We start from the raw sequence: 19284 nt of genomic DNA, 5'->3' as shown, positions 1-19284 counted from the left end.
AATAACCCCACTCCGCCCCCATTTTTACTCACAACAATATTTGAAATAACTGTTTTATAGTTCAACCAAATTTGGTGCTGATTTAACAGATGAATTTCGATACCACAAATCGCTTCGATAAATGCTTAGACCAAGAAAACCCATTAAGTAACACATTTCTAGAAGAATACAAGGTTGTGCTGTTTTGGCTGATTGCGTAACGAAATCATAATAAAGAAAGCAAGACAATTTTCATAAGGACATTGGTGTGAGATACTTTGTAGGGTAAACGCTGTTTAAAAATGCCATTCAAATTGTTGTTTCCACGCATCTCCACCTAAAATTATCATTATATTTACTTGCAACTAACACTATTATATACTTAGACAATATACTCGTGTACTGAAAAATGTTTTTTTACTTTAAAATTTTCAAAGACCTTTAAATGTTTTTTTAAGAAGTTCTTAGATTTTTTTTCATATTTTCCAACAGAACTCGTGCGCTGTATGTTTAGTCCTTACATATTTACAATTTACATGTATGGAAAGAAAGCTCAAGGCCGTTTGTTCGGAGGGCCTTAAAATGCTATCAGCTTTTTTTTTCAATTAGTAATTGCCACCCACCGCGCTTGTAGTAGGTAATATCCGTTCAAAGTATTCTTGTAAATATTGACATTCACCCCTATGGACGGGTCGATAACCTAAGCTAGGTAGCTTGGATAGGTTTCCAAGTTATCTACTACGAAAACACACACATAGTGAAATACGTACACCGATCGTACCTATAGTGTATCTCATGACGTTTTGCGTTCTAAATAATGATACTGTAGAAAATTATTTATATTATTATAACCTCGTGTTATTTCTGTAAAGCCAGTGTCGGTGTCGCATCGTGTGCTCTGGTGGCGTAAACTTGGCACTTCACGAATATCCTCGCCTGTCAACGTCGCCCCTTGAAATTCGTTAAACATATTTATAAGTGTGCAAACTTATATAAAGTAGATAACATATATTCAGAACACGAAAAAAATAGTGTCAATAACCTAAACATATGGGTAGGGATGTTTGTGGACAAACATAATATACACTGTTGAAGTTATCCATAATCCAGTATTTTATCAATAAATTCCATATCAATAATTGAACCTATCCATCAGATAGGTTGGTGGATTTTATTTTCGCAAATAGGTATTTATAAAATAAATATGAAGAACATAGGAACCTATCATTGCTCGTGTATTTTATTTATGTAAGCATTTTTCCTATAAAATTTATTTACTTACTTTCCTATATTAAAAATAATTGTTTCTTTTTGTTGTTTTTATTTAATTTTCCCAAAAGTTACCTAGTATTACAATTTTATTATTAATTATGGACAATGGGTAATTTAAAACTTAAAAATTATCGTAAGGGCTAGATATATTACTTATTATATATATTATATATTATTATTATATTTATGTTTATTTCGGTCATGGAATATCGTTGGAAGTTGGAATTATGTACTTAATTGTATAAATGTTTTACCAGATTTATATTTATTATACAACATTCTTGGCACATTCACAAAACATCCACACAGATGACCGCAGAATAAGACATAGTTTTACTAATAAAGTAAGTACCTATTAATGTACCTTTATTCTGATATAATTTTAATAAAAATATTAAGTACCCCGCCGACTCCAAAGGAGAAATGTTATGTATTCATCGTATTTTTTTTTTGTTTCTTTAGCGATAATTTTTACCCCGTGATAGCTTCTGAATCTCCCATTTTAATTTCATTCATACAAGACCTTGGACTTCGAAGATGCAGGGGAAACTCCCCAAAATCAAATACGATTTTGATGATTCTCCTTGTATTGGGTCCAATTAGATGTTTTTTTATAACAAACGATATTGAAGGGTGTTCCCTATTTGGATGCTAGATATATCCGATAGTAGTTAAAAACGATACTTACTACTCTTTGTCTATATATCATGTATTTCTGCCTAAAAAATCAAAATAAAATAACAATGTTCAAATGAATTAAACTTGATAAGTTCCTAAATTTCTTGATAATAGGCTATTCTACATCTATTTTTTTATTAAAGATAAGTAATACATAAGTATATATTTTTTATTAAGATTATTAAAAATGTCGGCCATTTAAAATCTTACTGGGAGAGCACTATCAAAACTCGGTAATCATAAGTCATGAGGTCTTTAAAAGCCGATGGATGTATTAGATGTAAATAAGACAGAAACAAACAATATCTTTGTGACATTTAATGGGGAATTACGATGCACTCGAAAGAAAGCGATGAAAAGATTAGAAACTCACCCCACTACACGTCCATTTCTACACATTGCAATGTTTGAAATATGAATCGGTGGTCCATTTTTTTAGCTTATAAGTACTTAGCTTTTGCCTTAATTAAGTACCTTTAAACCTAGATAGTATGTACTTACTTGCTTAGATTTGTACCTACAATGTGTGACGTAATATACTGCCTATTACACTCGGTCTATGAATGTTTGTGCCAGCGAAAATAAATGTCATTGAAGAAAAAATCAAGTTCAATGTTAAGTATGTTGTGCTTTAAAAATACTTTACTCACGCCGTATCTTGTGAATTATTTCTAGTCGCGATTTAAAATAAGCTTTCATTGATGACATTAAACAAGTTCAATGTTATGCTGCTTAAAATATTTTTATCTCAACGTAACATCAGATTGCGTATGTTTCTTAGATAGCAGAAGACATTATGACGACATTCTTAAGACGTAGACGCGGCGAAAATTTGGCAAACTATCAGTGAAGGTCAATCTATCACTATCCGACATTCTTACAAAATAACTAATTACCGTACACATGAACAATTACATAACCCACCTACCTATATTTTTTTACGGAATACGGTTTATTATTTAATATCTACATGAGTATAGAAGGTAGGTTAGGGTAAATTCGGACGCTTTTTTATGTTGTTAAACAGTGTTTGAGAATTATTTTTCTGCCTGAGTTCTAAAAAAAATATCATAATAAGTACTTACTTAAATCATAAACTTGGCTGTATTAAATTATTGAATAAGTAATTATTTGTTTCTTTAAAAATAACACTTAAAATAACAGGATTTTCATAGGTAAAGTTCGGATTAGGTACTCCCTAAAACTAACTAATATTAAATACTTACTTACTTATTATTAAAAAAATTAAGAGGCTAAGTTTGTTTTGAAAAACGTTCTAGGCATCCGATCTTGCCCCTCACGCATAACACTGTAAATATTTAAAAAAATATTTAAAGAAATGAGTAGTACATACACATGCAAATAATAACAAATCAACAAAATTAGTAACTCATCAGAGTCTAGTAAGGAAAATAATTAATGGATTGACATGCCTTATTACTTATATGAACTTTGAAAAAAACTTGCAAAATAAACATTTTTTATGACACCTATCATGGAATAGGTACTTAGTCCGAAAATACATAAGTAAAAAATAGTAAAGTACATAGGTACTCAATTAAAATTACTTTAACAAATTCTTGCATGGGGATAGTCCGAATCTGCAAGGCGAACCTACAATGTAAGTGCTCAGGTATATTTTAATAAACATTTTAAAATTAAGCTAGTAAAGTTAAGTACTTACTTACTTAAAAAAATATGAAATACCCCTTTAGGGTATTCGATATAAGGTGCAAAATACGCCGGCCATTTCTGATTCTTAGAACTAGAAGTCTTATAAGTATTTACAGGTAAGTACAACTAGTGACGCCTTTTATGTTTCTATTACGCGCCAGTAACCAGAAAAACCGATGTATTCATTATAAACCTATTTCATATACGTAGGACTAAATTAATAAATACCTATCAATTATTTGCAGACAGGATGTACGCAACTGATCGCGTTGCAATTTATTTTTATGAATAAAAGACTGAACCATATCTACCTAATTCGTAACAGAAACATGCAATAATTCTATTATAATATTCTTCTTGGGTAATTACAATACGTTACAAACTAAATATGTACTTATCATTTGACTAAGGAGTTATAATGTAGGTCAAGATGAAACTGTTTCTCCAATACTGCCTTCATGTTATCAACAAATTAACCATTTTACAATACCTACGTATGTAGGTACAACAAATTCTCATCGCTTCTCCTGCATTTAAACCAAGGTTAACGGGAAGTGTAACCGATATTTTAAACATAATGGACACTGAGACATTAGCAACTGTGGAAATACCAACACATAATATATGGGCATTATTCCATCTATGAGAAAATAATCTAAACTAAGTACATTTAAACTATTATGAAAGAAATGGTTATTAAAAGTAATAACGAGTTAGGTAAGTAGTAGTAGTAAATAATCATTTTTAAATCATCGGTTTGTTAGTCATACCAAAATATGGTTTAAACACTGACGAAGGCTATTTTTTGTAAGTATCACTAGGAAGAATTAATTATTATACCTTACGTCCTCTTCTTCAACAGGCAAATGAGCGACCTAGATGGAATATACCTCACGACATACAACCCATTGGTTAGTCATAACATAGTATTAGATTTAATACTGAAATTTTCTAACTACCCAGTTAACCTTTATTAATGCATGCAAAGAATATTTTTTGCTACGGGCTACTGTTATAAACAGTTTCAATCCATGAACTTTTGTATTAAGTTAGTTAAATTTACTTTTGGTACCTTCAAATTTACACAGAAACTGTGTCTGATATTTCAGTGGTAATAACAAACAAGAAAATGACATTAAGTGAGACGCAACACTCAATAGAGACCGGTCAGAGGTGTAGAGCACACAGCGAAATTAAATCGTATGACTAATGTAAAGCGCAACTAGACTGAAGCAGACAGATGACCCTAAAATGAGTCATTTGGATTAAAATGCATACTTATTTTAAGTTACTAATGAAATCCTATTTGCTGAATAATTGAGTACTTATACTCAGAGGCAAGGAATATTATATTGTGCGTTACTGCGTACCAATGTAGCTGCCAATTAAATACGGGTGGTAAAGTAAAATAAAGATAAAGCGATGGTGCTGACTGTAGAGAGAATTTTAGCCACAATTTTATCCCACACACGATAAAATTGTGGTTAAGGAAAAATAGCTCGTCGTTGCATTGTCTCTTTCTACCAAGCGCCGCGCCGTATCTACATACTAACTATGACCGACGTGCTGAGATCTAGGGTTCGATCTCAGAGTTGAATCTAAGGTATTACTCTTATTTGTTTTTCTGCTCAGTATTGGCCTTGAAACTGTATTGTGCCTGCTAAATGCATTAAAGCCTCACCCTCAAATAATTTTATGGGAATTAAGTATATACCTTCGTCTACCATTGAAAACTGTAAGTATAGGTAAGTTATAGTTAGTATAGATATACTTATCCACACATAAATATATAACATACTTAATTCCTCTAATCATAACAATAATATTAATTAGTTAATATTATTTACAATGATATTCCCAAGGCTACATATAAACTAACGTTACCTACTTAGGAAATCGCCTTATGTGACAAATTGAAATGCTTTGATGGTCACTTTATTGCATGTAAACAAGTTTATCCTATTGATAAGCACGTTGTTGATTGCATGCAAATTAAAATGGAAAATCAACAGCATGAAGTGTGGTGACTCATTTTACCACAACCGTTAATGCACCGTCTAAGAACATATATGTTAAGGCGATACCTCAAGGTCCATTTTCATACATTTTGTTTCGGCTTTAATCTGGGTAACTAAACAAGTATTGGCAAGTAAAGAATTTAAATTCACGTCTAGTTAGTGATTAGTTCTCGCAGTTGAAATAAAAACGTAAAAATAATTAATAATCATGGATATTTCGGCCTTTAAAATTTCATCAAATTTGACAAGTACGTATTGTTAGTGTGAGTGACGGCTGACTGAGTATACCGGCACAAATGAGAACTATATATAAATGATTAACGCTGTCGCAGCAAAATAACCGTGAGATGGCGTTATTTATTCTTTTCAAATTGGATATATCGTAGTAGAATATACATGAATCATTTAAAAACACATCAAATATGATATGCCTTTTAAATAATTTTGTAATGGGAAAAATAGAAAATAGAAATGAGGAGAATCACTAACTTTTATCACGACAGAGGGCGCACTGTACCTTGGCTTGACAAAACAAACGTCAAATCGTATGACGTATCACTGAGTGTTTATGAATATAATATACTTTTGTTCCAAATGCCTCAATGCAGTGCGTTAAATTGTAAAAACAGAGGAATACATTTATTTCCAAAGGAAAGTAAACGTAGAAAGCAATGGGAATCTGCGTTACGTATAAAAAACTTCGAAGCTAGTAGCACAGCACGATTGTGTGTTGCGCATTTTACAGAAAAAGATTATTACGGGAAAATCAATTATACAGGTGAGTCACTATAGAATTTCTATGTGATTTACCTATTTCCATTAATTTTTAATTACTTCGTGCTAATTATTTTTGTTTTTTATGATTTCAGGTTATGAGCTCCTTGCAAAATTTCTTAAAAAGACAGCTGTGCTATCTGTGTTCTTCTTAACGAAGATAAAACCAGAAAATCCAGCTGCTGTGGCACATCAACAACGTATTGAACGAAGAAGTCAGTCGAGTAACAAATGTAGATGATTCACAACCATCAAGTAGCAAAGTTAACCTAATAAGTGACAGAGACAATTTACTGGAAGTTGATCATGAAGAAGCAGTCAAAACAGAAGACAACAGTGCAGTAGGATGTAGATATATTATGCATGAATTTATATCTAAGGGCACTCAAGTTGATCAAGAACACAAATATGGGTTTATGAATAGATATAAAGATGATAATGCCACTATTAAGTTTTACACAGGTTTTGAATCATATAAAAAATTGAATTTAGTCTACTCAGCTCTTAGTCCAGTGGGTCACAAAATAAAATATTATGGCAGCAATGTGATTATTCTTAGCAGTGATTCTAATTCTAATTTATTAGTTGGTGCAATACCTGGTAGCTTGCTGTTATATTGTTCTCAAGCATTTGCAGGATTGATAAGTGATCAGTAGGCAGTGGAACAAAGTGACCTTTTAGCAAAATGTGAAAGTGGTAGTAGTATACTGACTGACAGAGGATTTATGATACAATATATATTTCATCAGACAAAAATGTGACCATTAGGATTCCCAGTTTCTTAAAAAGAAAAAATTTCCAGTTGCCTGGTCTTAATGTAATAAAAGATAGGGAGCTTGCAAACAAAGGAGTTCATATAGAAAGAATAATAGGATTAACAAAGACAAACAAAATTTAAAAATGAATAAGACCATAACTATATCCCAATAGTGAGCAAAATCTTTTTTTATGTTTTATGTGCTAAACATCTACAATTTCAGGAATTATACTATTACTATATTGTGAAAGATATTAGATAAAAAGATGTAATTATTTCAATTTATTTATTAATTGTAAATAGTTCTTATACACATACTTATTTACATTTCTGGTTCTAAATTATGTACATAAAAGTTTAACAAATTTGTCAACATGCCATTAATAAATGAGTCATCTCTATTAATGAATATTATTTTCATATCCTCAAATGTGTAAACAATAAAATTGCAATATTGCGTCCCGAACAATAAAGTTGGCCTTGGATTTGGGCATAATATGGATGCTGCTTTTTAAATGTAATTCTCCATTAAGTATTTTTAAGTAAGGCACAGTCACAGAGGTTATTTTATAATATCTAGCAGCATATGGACACTTAACCTCAACAATAGTATCTTTACCCAATATACCCGTCTGGAGAAACAGCCAGAAAAGGATATTCAAATGATATAATGAATCCACTTTTTTTATTTTTAGTCCATAATCTCTATCATATTTGGCAATGGAAATAGTTTCTTGGATTTTACTATGCACAACTAACATAGTCTGCACAGCTTTAGGGGCCAAAATCATATCGATTACATATATTTTTGGTACTTATATGCTTTACTGTGGCACACTAAATGAAACATACTGGCAGTAATCCTGCATGATCTTTCATGCCACTCAGAGGAATCACTTTGGGCTCTTGTATTCTTCTCACTTCCTGAATTTGTTCAGATATAATATTTTTAATAATAGCTTCTCTAGTAAAATATCTATTGGAGTCCTATCTACATAGGTGTAACGATCCCATTCAATGCCATGTGGATTTGCAGGTTCACATGTCTGTAATAAAGGTATTGAGCTTTCATCATATCCCATTACTAAAATTTTCACATAATCAGCATAACTGTCCATAATATCAGTAAGTATCTTTTAGTGTGTTATAAGTACAAGATGTCAATCTCTTGTTGGGTAAATTTTGAACTGCAATGGGTGAATTATAAAATACTTTCTTGGGTCTATTGAATGTCATTAATTTTTGAGTACTTGACAGATGCAATTTAATATTTTTTTTGTGTACCATCCAACAATACAGAGACATGTTTGCAACATGCTTGAGTACCACTGCCTGCAGCACAATCGCAATGGCATTCTTCAATTACTCCATCTTTACTTAATTTTATATCCACAAAGTATACCATTTTTTTCATACTGGCTTTACATTGTCCTCGCAAGTGGGTATAAATGCCATCTGTGGAATAGCGAGGGCAGTCACAAGATGTCGAAATTCGTACAGGAGTTGTCCTTTATGCTGAGTATTATATCTGCAAAAACAATAATGTAGTAAGAAAATATAATATAATGTTATCAAGATATCATGATATATGAGTGTAGGTATACCAATTTAAATACATAAAATTTACACTGTCATCTTTGTAAACAACTGCCTAAGATTATAATCATTACATATGGGTACATAACTTTCAAAATATTCCTGTATTGCTTGTCTCGTAATCATTGGTAAAGAAGTGTCCGCAATTATGTCTCTGAAAGTATCAGTGGCTGGACTCAGATATGCGATCTCCTCTTGGATCTCGCAGTCAACACCAAAATTTTTATTCCGGTCATTAGATTGCAATCTATAACAAAAAAACAAGAACTGAGGTCCGAGAACAAGAAAATAAGGCATATAAGCGAATTATAACCTAAATATTATAGTATTTACCTTTCTATCAAATTTACCTTTTTTTCCGGCAATTGACGCATTTCTTTTACGAACCTCAACTTTAAGTTGAGGCACAGTCATGAAAGCGTACATATTTTAATGAATTAGCACTTCAAATTTCTTGAAATAGCGTCTTCACTTACGTCAAGAAAAGTAAACAACGGTAAACAAAGTACACTCGTGTACCTCCATTGTTATGAGTATTTGATAGAAGCCTTATTTATGATTTGACATATTACAACCGACGTTGCCGCTCTTCCTATTGACCGTCGTCAAGGTCGTGAAGTGAACCTATGGGACGTTGCCAGCTCAATACCCTGTTGGGTCTAAGGTAAAAAGTAAGTTTCATCACATTACGTTAATGTCACTACTATTGCACGCGGTTTTGCCTGTGCAAAATTTTAGATTTAAAATTATAAATAAGATCGCCTGAGAATTTTACCTGTATTTAATATAATGTAATTTGTAAATGTGACGATCGATAAAAGAATATAATATATAGTTTTTTCAATAAAAGTTATGATTTTGTTTCTATTTATTAACTTCTCCCTCGGGATAGGTGCTTTAAAATCGTATTTTATACAGTAACTTTTCAAATAAAACTATTTACGGATTTTATCGTGGTGATTTATATTATTATTTTCTCCCTAATGCTATATGTACTTATATTGGGAGAAAATAATAATATATATCACCGCGATAAAATACGTAAATAGACAATATTTCAAAGATAAAAAAATAAACAATACATAATAAAAATAACATCTATGGAGCTTTCAATTAAATAAAGAATAATTGGACGACAGGAGTTAACATATCAGCAATTAATTCTGTTGACAGAAGTTTATATAATCATATTACCGATATATTTAATTGTATTTTTCATTTCAGTGTTTGTATCTTCCAGTATTATATATTAGTCTATGTTTGTTTCGATTTTATACAGTAATCATCTATTATTAATAAATATTTCATTTGTAAAAACTTAAATTCCAATCGCCGTAGCGTAACTCAGGAAGATATTTTTTTTTATATAAATACCTCATACCAAAGTCTATTTATTTTTATTAGTCATATTTGATTTATTGTTTTACAACAATAAATCAAATAAAATAAAATTTCACTCGACGGTCGTATTATATACGGCCAAATTGAATAGCCGCTTTTTCATTATAAGAACAGTACATTACAACCACCTCCGTGACTTGTGACGGCCATTGCATTCCAGGCTTTTACAAAAACATGACGTTACTCGCGATTAAAAACAACCTTATGTGGTGGGTGTGAGGTCGAATTTGTGTTTAGTCCATCAATACTTATGATTTTCTGTTTCATGTTTTGTTTGAATTTATCGACGACGCTAATTTTTGTTATCACATTTGCAAGGAGTTTAGTTCAGCCTTTAGGATTCGATACAAGACAACATAATGGTGGTCTCGGTGTATGTACACCTTTGATGTACACGTATACACGTGCTATACCAAAATATCTGTATGAAGCTCCGTCATGCACCGTCAGTGCTAGCACAACTGAAGCTGCGTTGGAACCAGAACTAACCAATTGATCCCAACCGGATACCGATGCCTATCTACTACCTGTGGAAATGATTTCTAGTAACAACCTGCAATTGGTAATTGGATAACTGATTGTGGACTCGAAGCACGAACTTCAGTGGGCATTTAATGTGCCAAAACATACTCGGGTTATTGTTTCCAAATTCAATATGCCAGTGAAAACAAAAGGGTTTTCATAGTGTTTTCACATTTTAATGCAGCATGTGTGATGAAATTTGGCACCATTGTTCTGAAAGGGATAACACAAACATAATATGCTTTATGTGGGCAATCATAACAGCTTGCAGATATTACACGCGAGTGGCTCATATGATAATCTTTGTGGACTCGCCAAATATGGCTGGTATTATATTTCTTGCAATTGAAAAACGACAATACATGGGACAAATAATTGACTGCGGAAATAAAGAAACCTGGTGACTAAGATAGATTTATTGCCAGTGTAAAAAGGTATATATTGGATGCTACTCTATATATTACTGTTTATATGTAAGGGGGCTAGTTAAAAAGGTTATATGGTCACAACTTAGATTCATCATTAGGAATGGAAGTTCCATACACAATATAGGAATTATTACACTACTTTACAAAATTTCGCAACAGAGTAACTGCATTTACTTTCTGTCTAGTTAAACATTACTGATAACGAATATAATCACCAAAAGTCTCCTACACGTCAGGTTTTTTTTTTTTTATAAAATGTAAAACGTATGGTATACGCCCAAATTAAGTACGATTCGAACCATTTTAATTTCTTATTGAGGGTAGATACTAAAATAAATGTCCATAATCGTTTATTACGATTGTCACTTGTCATTTAACTCTTTTCCGTGAGCTGTTCTCGGTGAATTCGAGTAGCTTTTTACTTTTTTTTAGTTCAAAATGGCTAAAATCGCTAAACGTACTTGTGTTAATTCTGCAGATTCATTTTGTTTTATTTGTGGCTCGTTTACAACTTCTACACAAAGAAGAGTAATCAGTGAAAATGTTAAGATGTTATACGAGAGTTATTTTGGTTTTACTATCGGTCACCAAGACAAAGAATGGGCACCTCACCGATGTTGTGTTACGTGTATTGCAAATTTAAGTAACTGGATGAATGGAAAGCGTTCTTCAATGCCATTTGCTGTCCCAATGATCTGGCGTGAGCCTACTAGCCATGATGTGGACTGTTACTTCTGCTTAACAAATGTCGTGGGCTTTTCAAGAAAAAAACAAACATTGTTTATCCCGACACTTCTTCAGCTACAAGACCGCTTCCACATAGCGAAGAGTTACCGATACCAGTTCCTCCAGTGGCAATGGAAATCGTTTCCGAGGCATCTTTAGATACAGCTTCATCGTTTGTTCCATCTTATGATGATAGAAGTAGAGAACCCCATTTGATAGAACAGCCTGAACTAAACGACTTAGTCCGCGTTAAACTTGGACTCGTTAAAAATTTTGTAAAAGCTCTCAATAAGGAAGGCCCGGCTTTTCAATATTTAAAAACAATTTTTCCAAAACTAAGCGACGCCAAATTAAAGGAAGGCATTTTTGTGGGCCCACAAATACGCAAACTTATGAAAGATACAGATTTTGAAAAAACTCAACGACATTGAATTAAATGCTTGGAACTCACTGAAATGTATCATTAGGCAATTTTTGGGAAACATAAAATCAGAAAATTATGAACAAATCGTTACAGACTTATTAAAAAATTACCAAAAAATGGGCTGCAGAATGTCGTTAAAAATCCATTTCCTGCATTCTCATTTGGATTTTTTCCCGCAAAACTTAGGAGCTGTGAGTGATGAACAGGGGGAAAGGTTCCATCAGGACATCATTACTATGGAACAACGATACCAAGGTCGATGGGATCCAGGGATGTTGGGAGATCATTGTTGGTTCCTCATGAGAGAAACTGACCTTGATTATAAAAGAAAATCGCCATACGCAAAGAAAAAATCCACCTGATTCTTTGGTTTTGGCTTTTACTATAGATTTGGTCAGGTTTATTGTAATTAATTAAAAATATTTGTAATTAATTATTTTTTTTTAATTTTTACATTACCAAACCACAAAATAGCCCTGAAAATAGTAAAAAAAAGAATGTACATTAACAGAAAATCCTGACGTGATGGAAAAATTTGGGCATCAGATTTGGCTTTAGCGATATCGGTTTAACCAGAATTTAGTACTCAGCTTTATGTTGCGCTCCATACCCATTTTTTTGTAGAGTAGTGTTATTTATTAGATTACTCATGCCTTTACATTAGCATACTATCTCATGACAATTTTCTTTCCAGGCTTGAATTATCAGCAATAACAAAAAAGCCTATTTATTGGTTTCAAAAATAAATACTGTTTCACAATAGGACAATATTATGAATTGAAAAGAATAGATTTAAACAGACCTAGTTGCTGTAAAAATTACAGAGCCGTTTACGGCAATGGAATCTAAAATAAAAATTTCAAGAGTGAAGAAATGCATAGTCTCCATTATTTAAATTTTATTAGAGATGGAGATTCTTCTGTGTTTGCTAATGTGAAAGAAAAAGTACAACATGGGAACTAAATAAAAAATTGACACCAGTGCACAAGGTAATTTATTGTATCCAATATCCATAGACCTTTATCTCCTTGGCATAGTGTTAGTTGTATTATCATGAGGCCGGAGATTCCAAGTGTTTTGTTACCATTTATGGGTAATAGGATTTTGAATGCCTCAAATATGATTGGTGTCATAAAATCTCAACTAAATTATTAGTGTAACATTCTTGGTAAAGACTGCTGGTCCCACCACACATTGAAGTAGAATAAAAAAGGAATGTTCAGATACAATTAATGCTTCACATAAATGTTTTGTATTTGTAATCATTAATACCTGGTGGTGTGAACTACTACTATGCTATGCTAATTATCATGATAACTTGCTATATGTCAATATTGTAATTCACCTTTTACTTGGCCGACTTAACATTGAACTTGAATTGATAATGTAATGTGGATAAACATATACTATATTACTACTCACATTTCAGATTTTAGCTAATACAAAGCTTCCACACTATGGATGAAATATTTTGAAACCAAGGTTACTGAAGAACTACTGTGCAATAAATTATTGTACGTGAGAGCAATGGTCAGCCTAGTTCCATGGCTGATGATTTTCAGATTCGGCCACCGCATGTATTTGGCAACTATGAGAAGAGGAAAAATTTACTACTCTTTCCATTCGTAATTTATAATATAATTTGTACATAGTGTTACTTTTGTAAAATTAGCCAGACAAATGTGATTTGTTATCTATAATAAAAATATAAAACTATAAACTGGTAAATCATTTGCCATTGTATTCAAATTTAATTAGAGTATGTCATGTTTTAAGTTTGAGAAATCATTTCAGAATTGTGGCATTTTACTTAAAAACAAATAAAACCAAAAACTTTCTTCCAAATATTGTATTTCAGTAAAATCAATGTCCATATTTTCATGACTGGAGCTGGCTGGACAGTCATCCTGTGATTCTGAAGAACTACTACTGTCATCTTTAAGATTTATTATAATTCTTTCAATGTCCTCTTACAGGGTATGTTCTCTCTTGTAATAGTCATTTTAAATTTTTCTTACATGTTGACATGAGATTTTCCAATCATCTTCGGTTATGTCTTGAAACGCACTCACATATGCTTCCTTTAACAAACAAATAATTACTTTTGATTTGGATAATAAATGAATATTAAATTGTAAATTATTATTAAACCTGTACTTTGAATGAATCATTTCATTATTATAACATTAATATTTTATACAATATGAGCTGCTTCTGTTTTGCTATGCCCCATATAAGCTCAATGAGATTTAAATCACAGTAGTAAGGTGGAACCCTTACCACTCTACCTCTACCTACCTACCTACACTACACCTCAATTAGTAATTACTAATTATTGATGCAAGTATCTCAAGATGACGTGGACAATCTTTAAACTAATTTTGTCATATGAATGTAAACATTACCTACGGGCTTGATAATATATTGCAAGATATAGAAAAATACTTAGTGCAAGTAGTAAAAATCACTCCAGACTCATCAAAACTTATAAAGTACACTTAAATTATTAACAAAATAAACTTCCACTTACCAGATCCGATAGAATTGTTTTTGCTTCTTGTTCAGCTAGACATGGTCGGTAAAAGTATTATATATAATTTCTCTCGCGAACCTTATTATTCGGGGCTTATTCATTTTGTATCGCGAATAGTATCTTCTTGTTCTTATTGCAAAATTTTAATAAAAAGACAGCACCGACACTATTTATAAAACTTCACAAACGTCAAAAATGTGATAATGTTGCCAGGTAAAATAAAGGATTAGTTCCATTTCTACACTTTTTGCCAAGCTATAAAATACAGTATTTTAATTTATTTATTCCCAATTTTTCGTCATCCATTATAAATATGCACCAACAAAGATGCGATACGAGAGATTACGTTCAATTTTTCGAGACCTTGAAATATGTTTTCTGCATTAGTACCATCTAGTGGTCCTATATAAAAATTACTTTCGATATGTGTGCGTGCGTATATGTACACGAAATACCGATCTTTTGCTTCAGCTAACTTAAACGGTACTATTCTCAGATATTCGTTATGATGAAGCAAAATAAATATATAGATAAATTGTAGCATAGTATATACCTCTAGCATATAGCAAAAAATTTTCTAGAAACAAAGTATTTTGGACGTAATTATAAAAAATGTGACTTTTTGTGACTTCAATGCCATCTAGCGAAAAAATTGCGGCGGAGCCATGAACGGATCCGCCTTAAGATGTTTGTAAAACGTCATTGCATATAAGTATAAAAATATTGCATCTCGTAAACATAGCCAAAGCCAAAAGCGAATATTTTTGTTCGTACACAGTAAGTAGGTAGGTACTAGGTAATAAACAATATTATATAATTAAATCACATTTTTGTAACTGTATCTTCTCTTACATTCTTTAATATGGTTCTTATATCTAATTATCGTGAATTATGTATAGTACATTAATGACATAGTAAATAGCTTGTTTGAAATTGTATCGACAGGAAAAATATATGCTGCAGCTGGGTGCTTAGGTTAAATACGTAAATGCTTTGACACATAACTTACAATAAACTGTGTTATAAAACAAATAATACTTACCGTTTTAGCCGATGATTTAATTGGTGTAGAGGAAAATGACTCTGTTGTTTTATTCCTGCCTGTATAAGATATAGGTGCTAATAGGTATGTATAGTACATTTTACTGCTAAGTACATTATTTTATAACTTTATCAATCCACATTAAAATGTCATTAAGTACATAATTGATTATACAATATACAATACAGTAACTAATTGATGTTAAACGTGTGACAAAAAAAACTAAAGGTATACAAAGTAAACATTCGATTTTATTTTATTTTAAAGAAATATTATTTTAGTTATGAATATTAATATACTTATATGCTGTTTGGATAATGATTTATACCGAAATATTGAAACGATTTGTCATGCAATTTCCACCTTTGCTCGTTCTAATGGAATTATAAATACTTTTCCTTATACTTAGTTCTTTGTTAACTGATGAATAATGTGTTGACGCGAAGTTCGACTGTTGCTACGTAAATTTTAATAAAAAAAAAACACTTAAGGTTATAGCTTAAGGTCCATTTTTCATACATTTTGTTTCACCTTTAATCTGGGTAACTAAACAAGTATTGACAAGTAAAGAATTTAAATTCACGTCTAGTTAGTGATTAGTTCTCGCAGTTGAAAGAAAAACGTAAAAATAATTAATATGCATGGATATTTCGGCCTTTAAAATTTAATACGACGAAATCACTAACTAGACGTGAATTTAAATTCTTTACTTGTCAATACTTGTTTAGTTACCCAGATTAAAGGTGAAACTAAATGTATGAAAAATTGACCTTAAGCTATAACCTTAAGTACTTAATTATACCGAACTCAGTAAGAAAAATGAACTTAGTAAACAATTAATAACTACCCTCCTATTTTCGTAGGTACCTACATATGGTTTTTAAATTTTATATAATAAGTAATTATTATCTAAGTATAAATATATTTTTTTACCTAAAAGTACTTTTGAATAATTGACATGTCCTAGAAAACAATTCAATCGTTAATAATATGTAATACGTACCTACCTATTTGTTTGAATCGAGATTTTCACTGAGTAGGTATCTAGGTGGTATCCTTATAGTGGTAGTTTTGAGAAATTGTTCACATTTCATCTGATTAAAGTCTTAAACTTTTCCTGCAAAAATTTTTCAAATAGGAATCAGGATCAGCTTTTCTACTACAGAACTAAATAAGTAACTTGCAAGTATGAACGTTTTAAAATTCCCTTTTGGGCCGTTGCACTCTTTAGCTGCGCGACTCGTCTAACCGGCCCGCTATCAGTCCGCTGTTCGATTCATCGCACGGCTGCCCGCAGCCGATGTGTGTATATGACCAAACGTTACCACAAACCATACATATTCTAAGTAAATGATTGAATATAATGGGTATTATGTACTCTGCAAATATTTCATGTTCCGATTGCCTGAATATATCTGACTACACTTTATAACAATCGTGTCACTTAAGTCAATAACACACAGCGTAGAAAGTAAGGAAAGTTTAAAGTTTAAACGTCTAAACCAGTTTTTTTAGTGACGTAGGCACGTGTCTATATTGCACCTGAGAAAACTCTTATATCGCCTGCCTACGCTTAACGGTAACAAAGTGATATTCAAAACCAAAACGAAACACGTGCATAAACATACCTAGTCGTACATCTTACATTTTGTAAATTCTGACATTTTGATAGCAATATTTTAACTGTCTATCGTAGGATGTTTATTTTTAGTCTAAAATCAATTCCATCGACCTGTTTAGAACTGAAGCGATGGCTTAAAAACAACGTTCTATATAAATCGCTACCAGTTCCATACCTACTCGTAGGTTACTGTTTATATAAATGAAAAAATATTATCCTAGTCCTATTCCTAATAGACATCCTTCCAAGTCTACATCTACACGAGCATCCCATTTTTCTGTGCATATACGTGAACTTGTTATAGATATACTTCATCAATTTCGGTAAAAAAATTAAGATTCATAATGGAATTGTAAAATCCACATTAAATAAAATCTACTTAATTTTAAAATGACTAGAAGAAAAATCCCTACCAGAAAAAATATATTAACATATCTAACGTACAGCGCTTAAAAATACGGTAAAACTACATTCAAGGCTAGATTTAGGTAGATGCACAATTATTATACTCTGAAGTCCTAGTGGCTACTTATTTCTCATTTATTAAACAATGCTCAACAACATTTAGCAGTATTTCCAATAGCTCCTCTTTCATGATAGTCAGTTTTTATTGACTATATTGCAAACAACAATGTGACTCACTGTGCATGCACGACAGTCGGCCAATACTTGGCGCTCATAAAATTGACGAAGTTCCAACTCTAGTTTAGGTAGAGTTCGTACATAATTTGATTGGCCTGTGTAATTTCTTTATCCTTATACATATTACGAATTATAATTATTATTTTTCACGTTATTCTTTACATAACACATTCCAAATTCCAGCTTAATTTCGGTTAAAATGCTACAAACGATTAAACTACTTTTTTACGTCACTCGTAATGTAAAATACGTTGTAAGCTAGGTACGGCAATTATATTTTAGCTTGGAATAAGCGATGAGCTTTATACGAGTTCATAAATTATAATTATTGGCAAAGATTTAAATTGTTACGAGCAAGAGCGCTTTGTCAGTGCCATATCATCATTGACCTCTCAGACGACACCATGGACAGGCCGTTCATCTCGAATTTCCCACAAGCGCTCGCGGCAGTTCAGTCTCAAATTAGCACGTTACCAGCGCCATAGATTCCGAGAACAGCTGTTTATTTTAAAACCGCGATGCGGTAACATCACGAAGGGCAATCGGGCCCGGGAGCGATTCGCAAGGATACTCACGTTGGCAACCGGATACGCGGCGGTCCAGGGAGTTCTCTTCAGTCGACACTGTCAATCACCGGGTCAAAACACGGCGTGCAACCGTTTCCAAATTGGCGATCGCGCTCGCGAGATATTTATAGAGCGGTAATACGATACCGTGTAGGGCGTCGGTCGTTCGATCGTGGAGCTATGGCGAGCAGAGGCGCGCGAGTGCGACCGCGTCACTCCGGCAGGCCCAGACCGCCCTCCCTAACACCGCGCGCCGCACCGCCGCCGCGAGTCCGCGCGCCGTCCCCGCAACACCGCGCCGCCGCACCTTCGCCCGCAACTCTCCGCGGCTCACCACTCCGCCTCCACCGCATCGCACCGCCGCGCCGCGCCGCGCTGCCGCAGCACGCGCCCGCGCAGCTTCCGAGGACGATACCCTCACGAGTGGTCATCCCTTTGTATGACCGCATATAGAGCACCCGGTACGACACCCCAGACGTAGGCCTCTTTCACTCATTTTATAGTAATTTCAATACATGATTACACAGACAATAATATCCCTTTTTCTTTGTACGCATACATTGACGTATACGCGAATGTCCATACAAACTGTTTATTCGAAATCTGAACTATGATGGCAACCAAAACGTCA

General features: G+C 32.8%; 3 protein-coding genes and 1 long non-coding RNA gene across 5 annotated transcripts in view; 2 read left to right on the top strand and 2 right to left on the bottom strand.

Moving 5' to 3' along the window:
* The window catches only part of LOC115444875 (PDZ and LIM domain protein Zasp), a 56813-nt gene extending 37946 nt beyond the window's left edge, over nucleotides 1–18867 (bottom strand). Inside the window, exon 1 of one of the 2 annotated variants that reach the window (XM_030170835.2) lies at nucleotides 18663–18867. The gene's annotated coding sequence lies outside the window, so the exon portion shown is untranslated. Of the gene's footprint in view, nucleotides 1–16831; nucleotides 17064–18662 lie in introns of those variants that run through there. The other variant, XM_030170836.2, reaches the window with a different exon arrangement.
* Nucleotides 6134–7081, top strand: LOC119190678 (THAP domain-containing protein 1 B-like). Its single transcript, XM_037443055.1, has 2 exons — nucleotides 6134–6399; nucleotides 6491–7081. The coding sequence occupies exons 1-2, from the start codon at nucleotides 6216–6218 to the stop codon at nucleotides 6634–6636; spliced, it is 330 nt and encodes a 109-aa protein (XP_037298952.1). The 5' UTR covers nucleotides 6134–6215; the 3' UTR covers nucleotides 6637–7081.
* Nucleotides 7425–9730, bottom strand: LOC115454675. Its single transcript, XM_030183394.2, has 3 exons — nucleotides 9082–9730; nucleotides 8837–8995; nucleotides 7425–8680 (listed from the first exon to the last, which is right to left on the bottom strand). Exons 1-3 carry the CDS (start codon nucleotides 9120–9122, stop codon nucleotides 8563–8565), a joined length of 318 nt encoding a protein of 105 aa, XP_030039254.2. The 5' UTR covers nucleotides 9123–9730; the 3' UTR covers nucleotides 7425–8562.
* On the top strand, nucleotides 10348–13769 carry LOC119190679. Its single transcript, XR_005113054.1, has 3 exons — nucleotides 10348–11105; nucleotides 12944–13238; nucleotides 13679–13769. It is a non-coding gene; the product is annotated as an uncharacterized LOC119190679 (long non-coding RNA).
* Nucleotides 18868–19284: the final 417 nt, after the last annotated feature.

This window comes from Manduca sexta, chromosome 26, assembly GCF_014839805.1.
Source record: "Manduca sexta isolate Smith_Timp_Sample1 chromosome 26, JHU_Msex_v1.0, whole genome shotgun sequence".
In the NCBI taxonomy this organism is placed as follows: Eukaryota; Metazoa; Arthropoda; class Insecta; order Lepidoptera; family Sphingidae; genus Manduca; species Manduca sexta.
This window is presented reverse-complemented; position numbering and strand designations above follow the sequence as displayed.